This window comes from Amphibalanus amphitrite, unplaced genomic scaffold (genome assembly GCF_019059575.1).
Source record: "Amphibalanus amphitrite isolate SeventyFive unplaced genomic scaffold, NRLGWU_Aamphi_draft 000439F_arrow, whole genome shotgun sequence".
In the NCBI taxonomy this organism is placed as follows: Eukaryota; Metazoa; Arthropoda; class Thecostraca; order Balanomorpha; family Balanidae; genus Amphibalanus; species Amphibalanus amphitrite.
In genome coordinates, this window is record NW_024881933.1 from 333121 (window position 1) to 351329 (window position 18209).

The following is an 18209-nucleotide window of genomic DNA, read 5'->3' on the forward strand; positions in this document are numbered from 1 at the left end:
ATTTCTTTTTCCATCCTGTTAGCCTTTAGTAAAACCTCAGCCAGCATAGAGTTTTCATGAGGTATACATTGCTTTTCCTTTGCGAATAAATCTAACGCCATCTTCGATTTTTTTTTTTCTAAAAGCAGCAAATGGAAGGGATAGCACATGTGTTATATTAATAAAAATATAAAATAATATTATTTGCTTATTTGCACAAGCTGCATGATAACCGCATGCTGTAAAAAAATCGCTTCCCATTTCGGTTCGCAATGAAGGTGCCGTTGAAAGGTTTTGCTCCTACAAACTACGCGACTTTCGTAAAAAGCCTCGTTTTTACGCTTTCATGTCGTATATGATATGACCCGTGCGTGTTCACTGTTGAGGCTAATGCAGTTGGGTCATTGGTGCGTCTGCACGACAGCTTTGATTGGTGACCGTCCCACGGCTCCTGATTGGTTGGTGTGTTTGATCGATAGCTCCGATTGGTTGGATGACAAAGCCATTTGGAGACGGGATATGGATGCTGGATAGTTTTCTCGTAAATATATTATGCCTGCCATATTATTGTTAAATCACACATGTAGTTGTTGATTTTTTTTGTCGCGCATCACTGTTATGAAAAACGTTGATGTTTTTTTTCCACTCGGATCTATAGATCCATGTTCGCTGGTTGATATGCTTTCAAACCCTATATGGATCATAAATCTAGGAGATATCTTCAAAGTGGAATGGAATCCGATGTGATATATAATCATATGTACAATGTACATCCTATGTAGCTTATCGTATGTTCCGAGATCTACTTATAAATCTATCACTAGGATGCATGCACAGCACATTACCACTGACCATATATGTTACGATCAATGCAATTCTCATCTCCAGTGCCATGGATAGTTTGCATGCTAATTGCTTATTGCCCTTTTTGTCAATTTCGCAACGCTCGGCATGTTGTCGACGCTGCTGGTTAAGTTGGCGGCGAATGCCCATAAACCGGGGAGGACTGGTCGTTTTAATGCATTCTCGAAGAGTCAGCCTGTACGTACCGACTGGCAATAGTGGCTGTAGTAGAGGGGCAGGTTTTTGGAACCGGCTCGTGTCACGGTTGTAGATAATCAGGTTTGGGGCCGGTGGCTAAGAGCGGCTGGTTTTGCGAGCCGGCGGGACCGGATCTCGACACGCCTCTGCCCGAGCCGGGGGCCGTGTCGGATCGGACATCTGGCGGGACTGAGACCGTCTCTCTGTGTTCGCTACAGCCCCCGTGCCCGGTTACGTCATCGGGGCAGTCGAGAGACCGATCACCTGCCGGTACTTAGAAGAAAAACGATATGGCCATTAGCGTCTAAAAAATACCGGTCTAATCAGCACCAATTCTCGACATACCCACTGTTCGTCAGCAGACTGTACTGGTGATGCGAATTGCGAGCGTTTTCTAAATTTCTGCTGAGGTCGCTCTCGTGCAAACGACTTTCCATTTGTCCTTCAGAAAGGAAAGGAAGCGTCTGGTTTGACGGGCTATTGCATACCTCTCGCCTGTCCTGAAGAACAGTAGGTTCTCGCTTTCAGAACACTGTATGATGTTGAACAACATTTGCTGCGTGTCGAAGCTGGTTGGCGCTGCGTTCAACTTTTATTTTTTATCAATCAATTATAATTGGTCAGTGGTCACCCTAAGAAATGGGAGCATGTCAGGAAAATCGACACCCCTATTTTGTATAGGTGCACGCATTGTTTCTAGTGACCTTTTGCCTTCCTTTGTTTTAAGCAATAGGACAGCGGTTTAGAAAAAGTGATTTAGCTCATTCTGTGCAGCAGCTTCTGTGAACTTATAGAAATTGTCATAGGCTGTTGTAGAAGACGTTTATTTTTCCTTTCGCATTTCGATTCGTACAACGCCCCATTTACGTCATCATCGAACGCATTTAATAATTTCATCACCACCGCAACGCAACGCCTGAACTCCTTACATTTGTTTTAGGCGAACAAGTCAGTTCGCATCTTGAAACACAACTTTCAAAAGCGGCACGTAAACCTTGTGTCAACTGTCATGTTCCTCATTCTTCCTTGGAACTGCTGAGTCCTGCAACGTGCTGTTTTGGAACATCCGTCTGTTGTATGCTGTTAGGCTACTTATGCCGTCTTCACGGTCTTGTTTTGGTTTTGGCCAGATTTTCTGCCATAAAACGACTATAAAGCCGCGGAAGGATAACGCTCGTGCCATCAATATGCTGATGGTTTTGCTGCGTCTCCGGGTTTCGTTCGCCGGTGTGCCCCGTAGCGATTTCTCTGTGGGTTTTTTCTGTTGCGCCACCCTGTGACTGGCCGCCTGGTGGAGAGACAGGAGGGGCTCCGTCACCATTGGAGGGTGCAGATTCATATTCAGTTGGCTACTGCTGCAGTCCACCTCTCTGCTTCCGTGTCATTCGATGTCGACAGTGACTTATCAAGAGCTTTGCAGTCTTGGGGAATGTTGTATTGCCATAGTGGTCTTGCAGATGAAAAGAAGTTTGCTAAAAAGATAACGAAACCTGATCAACCTGATAAAGATAACGAAAAGATATTTAAAACGAATTTTTACTTATGACCGCAGCAGCCTTAAAACATACCTACAACATCATTGGCAGTTAAGCATTGAACACCGAAGGATGAATCCAGCCATCTTCCAATTTTACTGAAAAGGGCACAAACAAGCGACTCACCAGCTGTTTCTTCTTCGTTCAACGCCGGTAGACCAGTCTGCTCAGATGAATTGCGAGGCAACAGGCGATCGCGTCATTGAGAATGGCTGAAGAAGGCAGCCGTATTCCGTATTCCAGTAGGTAAAGTTTCAATTCACACCGGTCTCCTTCCTCACTTAGTGGCAGGTAGGCAGCCTATCGATCCGTCCCCAGAGTATTACTATCGGAGTATTATTACTATCGGGCGTTCGCAGAGCATAGTATCAATCCACCGGTCTCCTTCCTCACTCAGCGGCAGGCAGGCAGCCTATCGATCCGTCCCGGAGAAAACTCGCCACCCTGGCTCTCTCCTCTCTCCCTTCTTCGCCCATTCTCTGCACACTCTGCTGCAGAACACACCCGAGACCGGGCTCTCCGACATCAGCCATGGACGTATACGCGCAGCCTGCAAGTGGCACAGCTGTTTTTGCAGGACTTTGGGGCGACGTTTTTGCAAAGCACCGACATCTGAAGATGGCGTTTTTGCGGAGACGCGCGCTCTGCAGTGAGCTGATCTCCTGGGATGGAGACGCTGCCGAGACGCAGAGACGCGCGACTGAATGGGGAATAATGAGGTGCCTCTGGTGGTAGCGGCGGCGATGATGCAGCCCGTAGTGGGGTTAGTGAAGAACTGGTTAGATGTAGTCATATGCCTGCCAGATTACTATAGGGCGTTCGCAGAGCGCTTTCGCTAACGCATTCCTCCATAGTTCCTGAGTCGATGACTTGCTCAATGCTCATAGTACATTGAACGTTGAATGAAGAAGATATCAAGAAACGCTTATGGAGTCACATGAACAGGTTGCATGATTTTTTTCCTTGTGTAAGTTGATTTAAGTTGATTTAAAAAAAGTCAAGTAATTGTGTTATTGTAAAAACACAAAAGTGAGTATGTGAAAACTGAAAAGTGAGTAGCTGGCCTGGAATCAGATAAGCATATCATAACAGTGAACATAATTTATTCTGCGTGTTGGCGTTTGGGTTTAGTCATGGCTTCTATTGTGGGAATATAGTGTTCGAGATATTTTGTTAAATGCTGATATAGCGTGCGCGTTCTCATTTTCTAGCTCCTCTCATACATGTAATGTGGCGCATGGTCATGACTATCATAACTCCTCGACATACATATGCACCACACCAGATAAGTGGTCATCTGTGACTGAACTCACAAAAACTGCATGTCCTCTCGGTATGGCGGGCGGGCACAGAGGTATATTACTCCACACCGGCCCCACCCCAGTAATCAGCCCTGATATAGTGCGCTCACTGGCCGCTAACCGCCGCTCTCATCTGCAGTTTTCGTCGCAATTGCAGCAACTGGCCGTCCATAAATCCTGCCGGAGAGCTGTGGGATGTAGGTCGGCGGTTGTTTTGCACCATCTTTTTATGCGCCGGCGCTCGAGCAAAAAGACGCGTGACGGCCATCTTGTTTTCCCAGCACTTAGCAAAACAATTTGGCGCTGGTGGCGCCAGGAGAGCCGATATGGCACGGCTCTGGTACAGGATCACAGGTCTGGTCCTGACTCACGGTTTTGTTCCAAACTCACAGCTCTGGTCCAGGCTCACGGCTGTGGCCTGTGGTCCAGGCTCACTCCTCTGGTCCAGACTCACGGCTCTGGTCGAGGCTCATGGCTGTGGTACAGGCTCACGACTCTGTTCCATACTCCCAGCTCTGGTACAGGCTGGCGGCTCTGAGGCTCACGGCTCTGGTCCAGACTCACGGCAGCGTTTAGATATTGATTGATTAAAAAAATCACTTCCGTGATAGCGGCAAGCTCTATCCCCATCACTTCGCAAAACTCATGGGCTATAACGATGAAAAATCGGCCGACGCCTGCCTTTCTTGGTAGTGCCCAAAGCATCGCGCAGAAGTTTTCGGGCTACGCGTGTGGGTCGTTATACATGTTCCCGTCGACGGTCTCGATAAACATGGCGGAGTGTCGGGGTCGAGAGCTCCCTGGCGTGGGTCCAGATCGTTAGTTGGCCTGGTGACAGTGGCAGACGACGGACCGACGCTGAGAGACGGTGTCAGAACGTCGAAGAGACGTGGTGGTGTCAGGATGTCTAGCCTGTCAGAATGTCAGACACAGAGACAGAGACGGTGTCAGCATCCCGGAGAGACGCAGTGGTGTCAGGATGTCTGACTGGTACAGATACGGCGTCAGAATGTTGGAGAGACGCGGTGGCGTCAGGATGTCTGGCTGGTACAGAGACGGTGTCAAAATGTCGAGAGACACAGAGACGGTGTCAGAATGTCGGAGAGACGTGGTGGTGTCAGGATGTCTGGAGTTGTAAGACTGTCAGACAGACACAGAGACGGTGTGAGAATGTCGGAGAGGGACACGGTAGTGTCAGGATGTATGGCCTGTCAGAATGTCAGACACAGACTGTGTCAAAATGTCGGAACAACACGGTAGTGTCAGTATGTCTGACTGACACAGAGGTGGTGTCAGGATGTCTGGCTGACACGGTGGTGGGTGTCAGGATACCCGACAGACACAGCGGTGTTAGAATGTCTGACCTGTCAGAATGTCAGACAGACAGTGGTCGTGTCCAAATGTCGGAGAGGCACAGCGGTGGTGTCAGAATGTGGGACAGACGCGGCATCGTCGGAATATCGACAGACACATCGGTGTCAGAATGTCGGACTGACACCGACAGATTGGGATTACGGGAATCACGGCCTGGGGAGAGGTAAAGTTGCCGTTATGGTGCATGTTATGATGGCTCAGCAGACCTATTTGAAGGTATGCGCTGGTCGAGAAGCCATTGACGTGAAGATATAGGCGGAAATTGATATACCATTTTTTGTCATGGTTGTTTTTGCCAAGACAATTTTTTTGTCATGTAGAAATTCATTAGTGTTGGCCATGGACAATTGTTGTGGCGTGACGATGTAAGCACCTATGCATGGTTAGCCTGTACTTTACTTGCACATATAAAATAGCCATTTTTGGCATGTGGATATGATCATAGTAGACTCACGCAAGCACAACAACATACTCATTTCTGCATGCGCCCTGTGTTTGCATGTTCCCCGCCAACGGTTTGTCTCACCATCTCTCTTGGTGAGAAGCCGTCCAGTTTCTGAGGCTCACCGCAAGCTGACGGGGCATGGTAAAATAAATCAGCCTCCTCAATAGATAACCGACCGGTGGCCGCCCCTGTGGACCGGTCCGGGCCGCTGTCTGACCCAAAGCCCGGTCCGCAATCCGTTCCCACGGTCCTTACCGACGGCACGCTCATCTGAGCGGGCCGGTACTTTCGGGTCGCCGCTGCACGATACTCCAGGACCCGAGGTCTCCCAGTGGGTCAGACGGGGCTCAGGGAGGGGCTCAGGGGGTCACTCACCCGCCGGGGATCACGGGAGAGAGGGCCAGCTTGAGGTGGAGTGGAGGGAGCTGAAGTCACGCGAACTGCTCTCCGCACCGGTCGGCCGCGAATTCTGGTCCCAGCGGCCGTAGACTGTGGTATAGAGAAAGAAAAGTAGCTTTTGGGCTTTGTTGAAACGCAACTATTGATTTATCATGTGCTTTGGATTAGTTGTTTTTAGGCGCACACAACAAGTTAGAGCCGGTGGTGTGCGGTTTTCCGCTCAGCCCCGGTTTTGTTGCGGCACTCGCCTTTCCTTCTTGTGTAAAATCTGGTCGACGGATTTCGAGGACGAATATGAAGATTCCAGAATTGAGCAATCATTGTCGCAATGTGCGTGCTACGCACCCGCAGCTTTGTGGTCATCGTCATCAAGGTCTTGGATGAAAATATTGCGCGGGGCGCATAGTTTATCCGTTATCCCTAAGTCCAAGGCTTTCATATCGCAATACCACAAATCTTCATCAGTGACTTATTTATGGGGACATTTCACGGCTGCCTACCCCCTTCTCCCCAAAGCACATACGCGTTCAATATTCTGATACAAGTAAATATTTTGATTCGGAAAAATCCCACCGTGTTTGGGGCTTGGGCGATCCCCTTGACGACACGTGCACTGTGCAGCCATGTCCAGGCAGAAGCCGGCTACAATCCTCGTTCTCCCTGCGAGTACACGGCCGTATAATTGTCGGTAATCTGCAGTTCTGCAGCGCTTCGTCGTTGCTTCATGCCAGGACCGGATGGCGGCGGGTTGCGACAGCCGCCGCCGCCGCCGCCGATGCCGTGCGCCAGGGTCGCCGCCGCCGCCGGATGACGCCCGGCACGTCATCGGTGACCGGGCGATGGCTGTGTGATCGATCGGTGCGGGTGTGCAGAGCCTGGATATGTCCGGGTCGCGGCTCTGTGGTTGGGTGACCTATCTGGATGCAGGTGACCTGGAGTTGAGCCGATGGTGACCCGATAAACGGCTGCTGAATTTTGATGCATTATTTAATTTTTTTATTCTATTTTTTATTGGTCTTATTATATTTTATTGATGCAATTTATGGTGATTTTTTTGGACTCATTCCCTGTTATATTTTCTTTATGCTATTTAGAAAGTGAATGTAGTACTAATAGGTATTGAATTTGCATTAGCTTATGTCTGTTTTAGGCCATACGAGTCGGTTTTTCATGTAGATCCTTTATGGGCCCATTTTCATTATGCCAACTTCATATCTGGTGTTTGACACAAAGTCACGCAGCCTTGGTGTCGTGTTCACAATTGTTTTGGCTTTTAGGCTGCTCCACACCGTATTTCGGGATCAATTGAAGGCTTATGTTTAGTGGTATTAGAATATCACCTTTCATTTGCCGATATTGAGAGTTCAAGATCTAACACATGTATATGTTCTGCTAAGCTTCCGATGTTTTAAGACATAAGCGCACAAGTGAACTCTCAACGGGCTCGTTGGCCCACTTGCTATAGCCACGGTTTGCTGAAAAGTGAAAATGTGTCGCTCTTGTTTTAGGCCGACCATTTAGCAGCATCTTCACCATTTTCCCAGCCTGTTATATCACTGCTATCATCTCGAGTCCTGTTTACGCTGTGATCTAATCTCACCAAACATTGTTCGACTCAACGACCCCGCTTCTGAGAGGTGCCAACGGCCGCCGACCTGCTCCCTGTTCCCCGGCTCCTGGGGCGCTCGCCGAGGGCACGGGGTAGCGCGGCCGACTCACCTGTTCCCCTCTCCCCCTCCCTTCGCCCCCTCCTCTCCCCTCGGTGGGTGGCTGAGCGCGGGCCGCCGCCGCTCCCCCCCCCTTCTCGCCGCCGGGAGAGTGGACCACCCCCGTCCCCCACCTCCCCCGCTCCCCGCGCCGCCGCGCCGCCGCCGCCGCCGCCGCGCCAGTCAGCCAGTCACCAGCCGTCCGCCGCGCAGGGGTGAGGTGCGTTCGCAGCGCCGCGGTGCCAACGACCACACGGAGCCTGAGCATCGGCGCCGACGACCGCGGGCTGTCGACGGAAGCCAGCTGATAGTGCGGGAGCTGTGTGCGCGAGCCATGCCGGCCTGCGACCTGACCTGAGCCGAGCGAGCTTTACCGAGTGCTGAGCGCGCCGCCATGGTGCGTCCTTAGTGTCCCGCGACTGACCCAGAAATAGTGACGGCCTGAGCGGCTGGTGACGGCCAGCATGTACCCCGCCATGACATGGCACCACGCTGCTGGAATGGAGCACCCTCAGGCCGCCAACGCAGCCGCCAGGTCAATGAAAGGTCAGTGTCACCTCACACATGCCCTCAGGCGGTATGACCCGGGGGTGTTTTTTGACTCACCCCGCCCCGCCCCGACCCGACCCGACCCTTCCTCTCCGCCGTATTGCCCCCGCCGTCCACATGCGACTCAGGCTTGCGACATGGCCTTTGATTGGTTTCGACACCGGCGCCGCTGACGTTGCGTGTCTTTCTCTGCGGTGAGGCGAGCGTTACGGCTGGGCTGCTGCGTGACTGGAGAGACTGAGGCATGAGACTGAGACTGAGACTGAGACCCGAGAGACAGAGTCTGAGTCTAAAACTGAAGCTAACAAATTTGAGACGTAGACTGAATGTGAGGCGAGACTGAAATCGTTGCCTAATTATTTTATTTAACCATACCTGATTCTTATCCATGAGCTCATTTGTGGATTTACTTCGTTCATCAGCGCTGCTAAGTTACTGCCTCCAAAATTATCATCGGTCCGCTGGCCCTATATACTGCTGGCTGCCATATGGTTTCCGTCGCTATGAGAGATTGCGTTAGCATTTCCTGTCATGGACTGTGTTCCATTGAAACGCACAATCCCCTGTTTGGGCAGTCGTTTGTTCCCAGCATTCAGAGCCACGAATGCGTTTATCTATTACACGAATAATTGACGAGCCATCCTAGTTCGCTGCGTGGGCGGGGACTACGGCCAATTAAATCGGGGTGTGAATGGACATTTCGGTCTGAGTGGGCCTCATGTGCGGCTGAATATGTTATTTAATGCGTTCGTTGTGAACGCTGCTCGCGCTGTGGCCCCGAGCGAGTGGATTACGAAACCCGTGCGCCATGTGAAGCAATGCCACGAGCCAACTACAGCCAACACGCTCGCTCAAAGCCGCTCATTTTGTGGCTAGGTTAAATTTTTATAGCGTGTCTTGCGAATATTAGTCCAAAATCCCAGCTGTATATTTCATTTCTTACCCATGGCTTGAAACGCACCTTACTACTGTAATGACTGTAGCAAGCGAACCGAAATGCGCGTGGTACGCTCAACGCTGTATGTAGGTGACGCAGTGCCGAGCTATGCTGGTCCCTGAGGCCCAGATAGTTGCCGTTACAGGCAATATGTTGCCACTTGCCGTGGGATTATGCGTTGGGAAGGACACCCTTGAACAGTGAGAGCGGCCCACGGGCTGTTCTGCCGAGCAGAACCGGTGATAATCACTGATGTACCGGACTCGCTGATGTAACTGTGCGTTGTACCTTGGCGGCCAGGGTTCACTTCTGAACCACTTGGTGCGTGTCATCGATGAACCCACGTCACGCCCGATCGACTATGCATTAGCGGGTGTTCCTGCTGCGCTTGTCACCGCGCCGGCAGCGATATGTCGCTAGGCCCGCACGCGCCGTCTGTCCGTCTGCGTGTCTGTCTGTATGTGTGTGTATGCACAGTGTGCACACGTGACGTGTCTATGTGACGCGTGTGACGCCGGCCGGTGCCACAGATAGGCGCGCTGGCCCGACGGCCGGGGTCAACGACCGCGCGGACGGCCGCCTCAAGTCGGCGCTAGCGTGAGGCGGCCGGGGGGGGGGGCGGCCCGGGGCGCGGGGGGGACTAGGTGCGGGCGCTGACAGCGGGCCTGTGTGGGCTGGCACTCGGTGTCAGCCGCGCGGGTCCCGGTAACTAGCCCCAGTATATATCCGACAGTGACCGGCAGGTTTGCAGAAAACTCAGTTGGAGAAGGGTGAAGGGTTCTCTTATCAGAGAGAACTCGAATGGATGAGGGAGCGCCGGGAGGGCTAGAGAATGGCCGTCCGAAGAAGGAACGGTCGCCGGGAGAGGGGCCTGCATACAAATCACCGGGAAAGTGGAATATCGGCCGCTTGGTAAAGCGACGATATCGCTCGCTGTCGCCGCTGAGACGCAGGGACCGTTATTGGTAGATAGGTAGACGATCGGGGTGTAGAAATACAAACCGAAAGGTAAAGAGAGAAAAATTAACGGTAGAGGTGAGGACGCCTGAGGCTGACTGCCGCCCCCGTGCATACCTCCAGAGCTCGCCTGAAAGCTCATCAGCCGCGCTGTTTATCGTGCCGAGGCTCGCTCTCGTCCGCGGCCAATCTCTGCCGAGCAGCACTGCGGGGGCCGCTGTGGGGCGCCCTCCCATGTGTGGACCCAACGGCGGCGCCCCGGCGCCCGGTGCCCGGCGCGGTGGCGCAACGGGCCGCAAAACACGCGCTCGCCGCGCGGCACTTTCATATCGCAGCCCGGCCTCCCCCGTGCCGGCGGGAGGGAGAGACGGGGGGGGGGGGTTCGGTGCGCCGCCCCCGCCTGTGCTTCGGGCGCAATGTGGGTCATCCTCTAATGCACGGACCCGTCGACACAGGATGGGGGTTACCGAACTGCTGAACGGGCTGCTGAAAGGGAGATAGCGGCGTCATAGTCGGCAAAACTGAGCCGGCATTGAGCAGAAATGAACCATGACAGTGTTTGTTGTACGGGGTACGTCTTTTGTTAGAATAACTCTGGCTTCAAATAGTCGAGAAGATGCATTGTGATCATCATTGCACATCCATTGTATGAGTAGATATCGCTGTCGAGTGACGCATCAGCTGATTATACTGCGAGTGCAGAGGTCACATCACACAGGACTGATAGCCAACAAAAGGAAAGGCGCCCGGCGAACCTTTATCTATCTACGCACCTTTTGCCATGAGTCATGGCGACGCCCCGAGCTGGGCGCGATAGTCGGCTGTGTTTTGCGTGCTCTATGAACCCCGCTTTGAGTACGCTAGGTGTTCCTTGCTCCATCATCTCACTTGCCACGCGTGTGCGGTGTGATGACGTGGATTAACGTGCTAGAGGGTTATACTCATTCTCATGTTCTGAAGCTACCGATGCCGATGATTTGTCGTCACGGACGTTTTGTCGAACTGAGGAGCCGATGCACCATGTCAGGTTCATGACAGCGTCAGTTTGGCAGAGACGGCCGCTCCTGATGGATTCGCCCCTCCTGGCAAAGCTGTAACCGGACGTGGGGGGGGGGGGGGGGTGTAGGTGGAAGGGGCGAGGAGAGGGTGTCGTCAGTGACAATCGCCAGCTGGCGGACCCTTTTGATCATCCCATGACAGCAGCAAACCGTTGGGCTTTTGTGGACTGTGGGCGGCAAGATGTGCATCGATTGTCAGATAGAAAGGCATAGGTCATGGCTAAAGTGTTGGGGTGTGCTTCAAACTCACGGCGGGATTTCACATCACAGATTTATGGAGGTTACATTCCAGGCACTTGATTGGACCAGCGAATACATCATTGATTCGCGGTTCGATTTCATCTCATTGAGTTATGAACGCTGCGCTGTGCAGTTCAGAGATACCGTTCGGCCACGGGCCATGCATCTCGACCTGAGTTTGCCGCGTTCACATCACTTAACCTTAGTGTCAGCTGGTGCTGCCAGATCCTCCCACACGCCTTCACTGCAATCTGGCAGCACTGTGTCCGCCGTACGGTTCTGACGGAGCTCCTTCTATCCGCCGTTGCAGAGTGACCGGCGCCCGCCGCGGGTGTGGGGGTGTGCCAATGCTGGCCGGAGGCGCTCAGAGTCGACCGCGCCCTCCACTTGGTGGTGTAACAGACGATCGAGCCGTTGGGCTCGGCGGGTCGGGTGCCACGACTGTGGGTGGTGTCTGACTGTCTGAACAGGCCGCCAGGAGAGACAGGCGAAAGCAGTAGCCGAGTCAATATGGATGGCACAAAAAGGGCAGTCATGGCCAAAGAATCACTGAGTGCATTTCGTGGTTGGAATCTAAACGAGCTGGCTACTTTGTGGTCATACACTGAGGTTGCCACGCCCTGAGAGCTCAACAGAGCTTTTGCAATTGCTCGACATTTTAACTAGCTCTTGCAAAATGCTCTTCACACCACAATAAGGCCCTGTCTTCTCGATGAGGGCACTACTCACTACGCCGGGCGCTAGCAGTGTGCCACGTATCGCCATTCCTGCAGTTCCATTGTCGGATAAACGACCAGTACGCGCTCGCACTGGCAGACCGGCCGGGACAGGAGTTGCAACAAAAACCGGCGCGGCCGCGGCGGCCGTGGCGCAGGGCCGGTTCTGTCTCTCTGGGAGGTGGTTGTCAAGTGAAGTACGCTGTTGGGACGCTGGCAGTGGCGCAGAGGAGCCATCAGGGTGCCCCATGGTCATGTAGTCATGTTGGGAGAACAGCAGACGGCCATGTTGGTCACAGCCCACTGGTCACAGTCCGTGGTTTTGGTCACATACACGACTGTGAAGGAGACTGCGGGTAATACGCAATATGACCGAAGGTCATAGGGTAAATTCATGTTTTCAAACTCTGGCCATTTGACAGATAGGATTCTTATAAATTGACCTGAGCTTTAATATATTCGTGATGGTAATGGTTGAGGCGATCAGAAACTTGAAAAATGATCATCCATATTACCTGCCAAAGGTTAAACGCTGATTACCTCACATTTACGTCGTCATGACGTAAAACATCTGCGTCGGTCATTTCGCTCGCCGTAACTCTACAGCAATCGTAGTTTTCTCGATTAACTGTTATGCAACTCTAATACCAATACATGTTTCGGCGGTCGTCTGCCCTGCCCCGCGCCGCTGATGACGTAGTCTGCACACGAGGTACTGGCGACGACCCCGTCAAGGCCCCGGGAGGCCGCCGAAGGCCGACTGCGCTGTAAACTCAGCCAGCCGCGCGCGGCCGGCGACCTCGCGTGCCCCCAGGGCGCTGGCTCGGTACATACACGGCTGGGTCATGAGGTCATCGGCCCGCAGCCCGCCCCCGGGGACCTCACCTCACGTACTCTCGGCAGATGTTCGGGGATCCGAGACATCGCCGAGGCTGCTGTTCTGAAATGGCCCACGGCGCGGTATGAGTTGCGACAGGATTTTGGTTTTATGGCCTGGTGTTCCCAGGCCTGGCGACAGGATGGTATGGGTTTCAGTGACGGGTGTCGCCTCGAAACGGCTGAACTCTGTGACAACTCGTGATGCAGCTCACACGTCGGATCCTCTGATGAGCTCTGACAGCTCGCGTGATGGCTCGTCTGGTGCTGAAAGCTTCCATGGTGGCTCTCAAGCTCTCATAGAAGCTCTATGGACAGCTTGTGTCCCCGGCGGCGGCATTGCTACCTGTCAAGATGCTTCTTTTGACGAGTTTTGAGCTCTGGTCGATGTGCTATTACCTGGTGCAGGCTTCATTCTTTATATTAGCTTCACACATCAACTCTTCAAGTCCTGTTGGAACATTTCGTCCTTCTGCTGCAGGCTCTGGTTGTTAGCTCCTGCAACCACCTACGCAGCTCCATTATTAACCTTCGGCTATCGAATGGGGCTGACACCTCTTGTGCAGCCCGATGAGCTTTCCCAGCTCTCATGACAGCTCCCATGAAAACCCAACAACCTGTGAAATCTTGTATGCATATTATCCTCCCATATCTCCCGCATCTTTACCACGACATCCCTCCTAGTCGCTGGTCCATTCCACCATGGCCAGCGGCAGCAGTGGCGGCGGCAGTGGCGGCAGCGGCAGCCGCTGAGCAGCGGTGAAGGTAACAGCGGCCCGCCAGCCTCAGCCAGCCCCTGCCAGCAGCGCGCGCCGCCGCCGCGGCCGCCGCTGTGACGCAACCGCCCCGTGAAAGTGGGTCACGCTGTGCATTCACCAAAGACGGAACGCCGCGCATACTAACCGAGCGCCGACAACGAAAAACGTGCAACGCGGACAGCGGGGACGAAAACACCCAGTGCCCATGTCCTCTCTCGCGGCGCTCCTCTCCTCTGCTCTCTCGGAGGAGGGCGGTCTCTTAGGAGGACGCCCCCCCCCCCTCGGAGGGGTCCGTGGGGGGGGGGGGGGGGACGGAAATGTGTGCTGTGACAGATCTGCTGAGGTGGCAGCCGCGGGCGGTGTCGGTCTGTCGCCTGCCACACTGGGATGATGTCAGGAGAGGCCGCACAGAGCACAGACTGTGGAGGGGCGCCGTTTCAGCCACAAGATCCAACAGACGGTACATAGGTCTACAGAGGCAGCAGCGACGGTAACTGGATGACGTCATCTAAGGGGCGTATCGTAGCGGGTTCAGGCCACAGGAAAACCGCCGAATCAGTCTCTATTGTGAGTCGATTCTCGGAATAATATCGGCTGTTTGCAGAGCTCGTGGTTGCGTTAGGTGAGCCAGACGTATTGCGCAATGTCGGCATAGGAGTTGGCTGTCCTCATGGCAAATGATTGATATTTTAGTGCGGGTTTAAATGGAGTCTGAGTGGTGTTTAATAGTTTATGGGCAAGGCTTAGTGTAGGATGGCATGCACTCGTCGACATTTGCAATCCGAGACGTTGAAGACGTGAAACAACGCTGGGTGCAACATTTCTACCTTGGGAACATTGCGACACGGTCAAGTGATCAGCTATTTGTTTACTTGCCCAATATGGAACTCCCTGCCCTCAAAACAATGATGGCGGAAACGCAGACACTTAAAGGAAATAGTTCACTTTTTAACATGGGTTTTGAACTGGAATAGCAGTTCCGTAGCTTGGGCTGAGACGAGCATAAATCAGGAGCTTTTACAGCCCAACGATCACCCTAGGCAAAGATATTCTATTTCTCGTCCCGAAAAAGGTGTCTTGCGTTGAGGATGTGTGCCTTGCATATATTTCCATCCAGTATGAAAAGAGCATGGGTTCCGAACATTCTTCAGAAACTAGAGAAATTATCTACGAGAACTCTAGAGAAATTCTCGTACTGATCAATTAGGACATTCAGGGGAACATTATCAGATCGAGCAGATCGCCCAAATGCCGGTGGCTGCGATAATTTCTCTGTTTCTGAAGAATTTTCGGGACCCATGCTCTTTTCATACTGGATTGCGTGTGCCTTACAGAAACTGAAAAGTTCTTCCTATATCAAAATATAGAAAAAAAATATTTTGTTATAAAAAGGTTTTATTTTCTTTGCTGATTATTTTGAACATAAAAAATAATAAATCGTTGCAAAAAAAAAATAATTTCGTGAAAGTGAACTATTTCCTTTAATGCTGTCTTTACACGAGACTAATCTGAAGCGGTAATCGCTGCATAGCAGAAGGCCTCGTTCGGTCAGACGTGACGTGATATAACGTGACGTGACGTGACGATTTCATCGTATAGCTGACGCCGCAGCTCGGCCGTGACGCTCGCCTCGTGACGCCCGGGACGCTCCTCAGGTAGTGACATCCCACCCCTGCCCCCGCCCGTAGAAATCACCTCTTCCATATGATTCGTTCCAGTTGCTGCTTCGTTGCTCTGTTGTTGTTTTGTATTGGGTGCATTTTTGTTTTATGCCATGCCTAATTCAGTTTTCTTCATTTTCTGTCAGCTTAGTTCTTGTGTTTTCTGTCTTTTTGATTTTTTATATTTGTTTATCAGTCGCGTGGACTCACGTATGACTTGTTCTTTTCTAGCTGATTATTTGGTGCCGCAAACCCTGCAGCAAGTCAGCCATCCGAAAAGTCAGTTGATCGTCTTATTTTTGCTATCCCTCATCTCTTCTGAAAATCTTCTTAACTTGTCTCTATTGCTGTTGCATGAACCTTTTCGGAACCGGTGACGGGACTTACGGTAAAAGCTACTATTAGTGGCTAGTCAATATGATAATAAAACTGCATTACTTGCATATTGTAAATACGGCTTTATGTTCTTTTGCTACAGCTTAACATGGATGTCTGGTGTTGGTTTACTAACAAATCGTCGGCGACACTACTGTTCAAAGTTTTAAAAAAAGGAGTACAGTGTGCAAAGTCAGTTGTAAAGTTAATATGCTCTGTAGATTGACGCATCATAGATAGTCATTTCTTTCAGGAACTTGGTGTGATATGATTGTAGAAAAAAATGCGTTTAATTTGATATTGAAACTTAGGAGAATTAAGTGATGAATTGTTGAAGTTTGTAGTGGCACGTATATGCGAAAATGTATGTTTTATAAGATGGTCCAGCGTACGACAAAATAGTTACCTACCTTATTGGGAATTGTACGAACTTTTTTTGTTTTTCTTGCTCATGAAAGTTGCTTTCCGCCTACCACAAGAAAAATTATGGACTGTGCAGCGATTCATGGGATCGTTTGGGCTCAACGTCAATCCAAATTGTCTTCTTCTACCTGTTGCTTTTAGCATTTAGATAAACACGCGATGGTGCATCTCTTCTTTTTATCCCCTTTCCAAGTTTATTTTTAGTTGGTTCCCTTTAGCAAGCGCTTCTTTTTTTCTTTTCTGTTCCTTTTTCAGCTGTGCATCACCCAAACACCCGAGCCCACGTTTACGTGTTCCAAACCGCAGCATTGGCGTTTTTCTGCCTCCAGACGCGCCGTAAATGTCCCCCATTTCTCTGCGCCGCCGATGTTGGCACCACTAACGACCGGCGGCTGCTCGTCGCGGGGCCGGCCGCAGCTCAGCTGCTGTGTCCGGCTCCACGTGGCGACGCGACGCGCGCGACGACGGCGTCCCCGTCCTCTGCCCTCCCGGCGCCACCCTCTGTCTTCCTCCTCCCTGCTCGCGCTGGTCACCTGTTGACGGCCCGCCCCGTCAACCCTCCCCCTCGCCGCCGCTCCGCACCCGGCCACCGGCGTCCCTGCTGTCCGTTCTACCCATTCTTCGTCCATCCCTCCTCTCTTTCTCTCTCCTTTCCATGTCCGGGTTGTGCGGGCCGCGCCGCGCCGCAGCGTGCGCCCGGCTCCCTTCCGCGTTTTTTGTGCGCCCGCCGCGGCGCCTCCCCGGGGTGGGGACGCGCGGGGACCGGCAGGGGACGAGGGGAGGGCCGGGCCGATCGCCCTCGGGAAACTGAACGCTGGACAGGACCGTGGGAGAACGGAGCAGGTGCCCAACTGGGGGCGGCCCGCCGCCGCTAGGCCGAGCGCCGATTATTGCGGTGGTCAGGGAATCTGACCCCTAGAATTTGTTGACCCCTCCACTCAACCAAAATTGATTATTCATACTTTGCTAAATGATTGCGAGGAATGCTAGCCGTATTAAACAAAAAATGAAATATTTTCCTGAAGCATCGATACTATATAATCGATTATAATAATGAACGTTTGGAAACGCTAGGATATCGAGATAATAAATTATGTTTTTATCCGCTTCGTAGTCCTTCCTTTCTTCCCAATATCCCCACAGTGCGCAGTGGCGGTCCTCTCCTTCTCCCCGCCTCTCCGCACCTCCACTCGGTCGGGAGTCGGAGTTGCAGCGCTCCGGCCTCCAGTCGAGAGAGAAAGTTCCTCGTCTCCGACGTCGGCGGCGATGAGCGCCGCGATAAGCACACACCTGGCGCACCGTGCGGCGTGGTCGTCTCTGGGGGCAAACAGCGTCTGTCTGTCTGTCTGTCTGTCTGTCTGTCTGTCTGTATGTGTGTGTCCCCGCGGCCAGTCGTGATCGGGGCAGACTTTAGGGCCTTTCGGAGATAACAGGTTATGACTCTGTGTTGCAACTTCAGTGATATAAGAGAGAAACAGACAGTGTAGACAAGGCAGCGCCTATAGCTGTTATTGTTGCGTCACTTTTCTCCTAAAGTTATTATCTCTCAAGACTGTGTATCTGATTTCTATCTAGCGGTTTTGGTGTCTTGTTGTGTAACCTTAGTGTAAATTTTAACGCGTCATCTAAACAGGTCACCCTCCCTGCTGCTGTTATCGATCTCACCACCCACTGACTGGTAATCGACATCAAACACCCGTCCTCCCCTAAAACTCTCCCCTGCGGCTCATTCGCTCTCCCCTTTGCTCCATCTTAACCGTCCTTAGAGCATATTCGGGGTTTGTATCGCGTTTTTTCTTCAATGGCTTCCGCGGCTGGCCTGCACACTAGTAAATGCTGGCACTACTGTAGTGTTATAGTGCTGGAGTAGTGGCGAGTG

At 52.1% G+C, this 18209-nt stretch overlaps 1 protein-coding gene across 5 annotated transcripts in view; it reads left to right on the forward strand.

Moving 5' to 3' along the window:
• LOC122391479 (probable nuclear hormone receptor HR3) overlaps positions 1-18209 on the forward strand; it is a 78239-nt gene that overhangs the window by 19244 nt on the left and 40786 nt on the right. For 2 of the 5 annotated variants that reach the window (XM_043385425.1, XM_043385427.1), the window contains exon 1: positions 7975-8326. The exons of 2 other annotated variants lie outside the window; for them this stretch is intronic. In XM_043385425.1, the coding sequence (XP_043241360.1) occupies positions 8245-8326 (82 nt within the window). In that variant the 5' untranslated portion in view covers positions 7975-8244. Of the gene's footprint in view, positions 1-7968; positions 8327-15763; positions 15812-18209 lie in introns of those variants that run through there. One more of the 5 variants, XM_043385424.1, reaches the window with a different exon arrangement.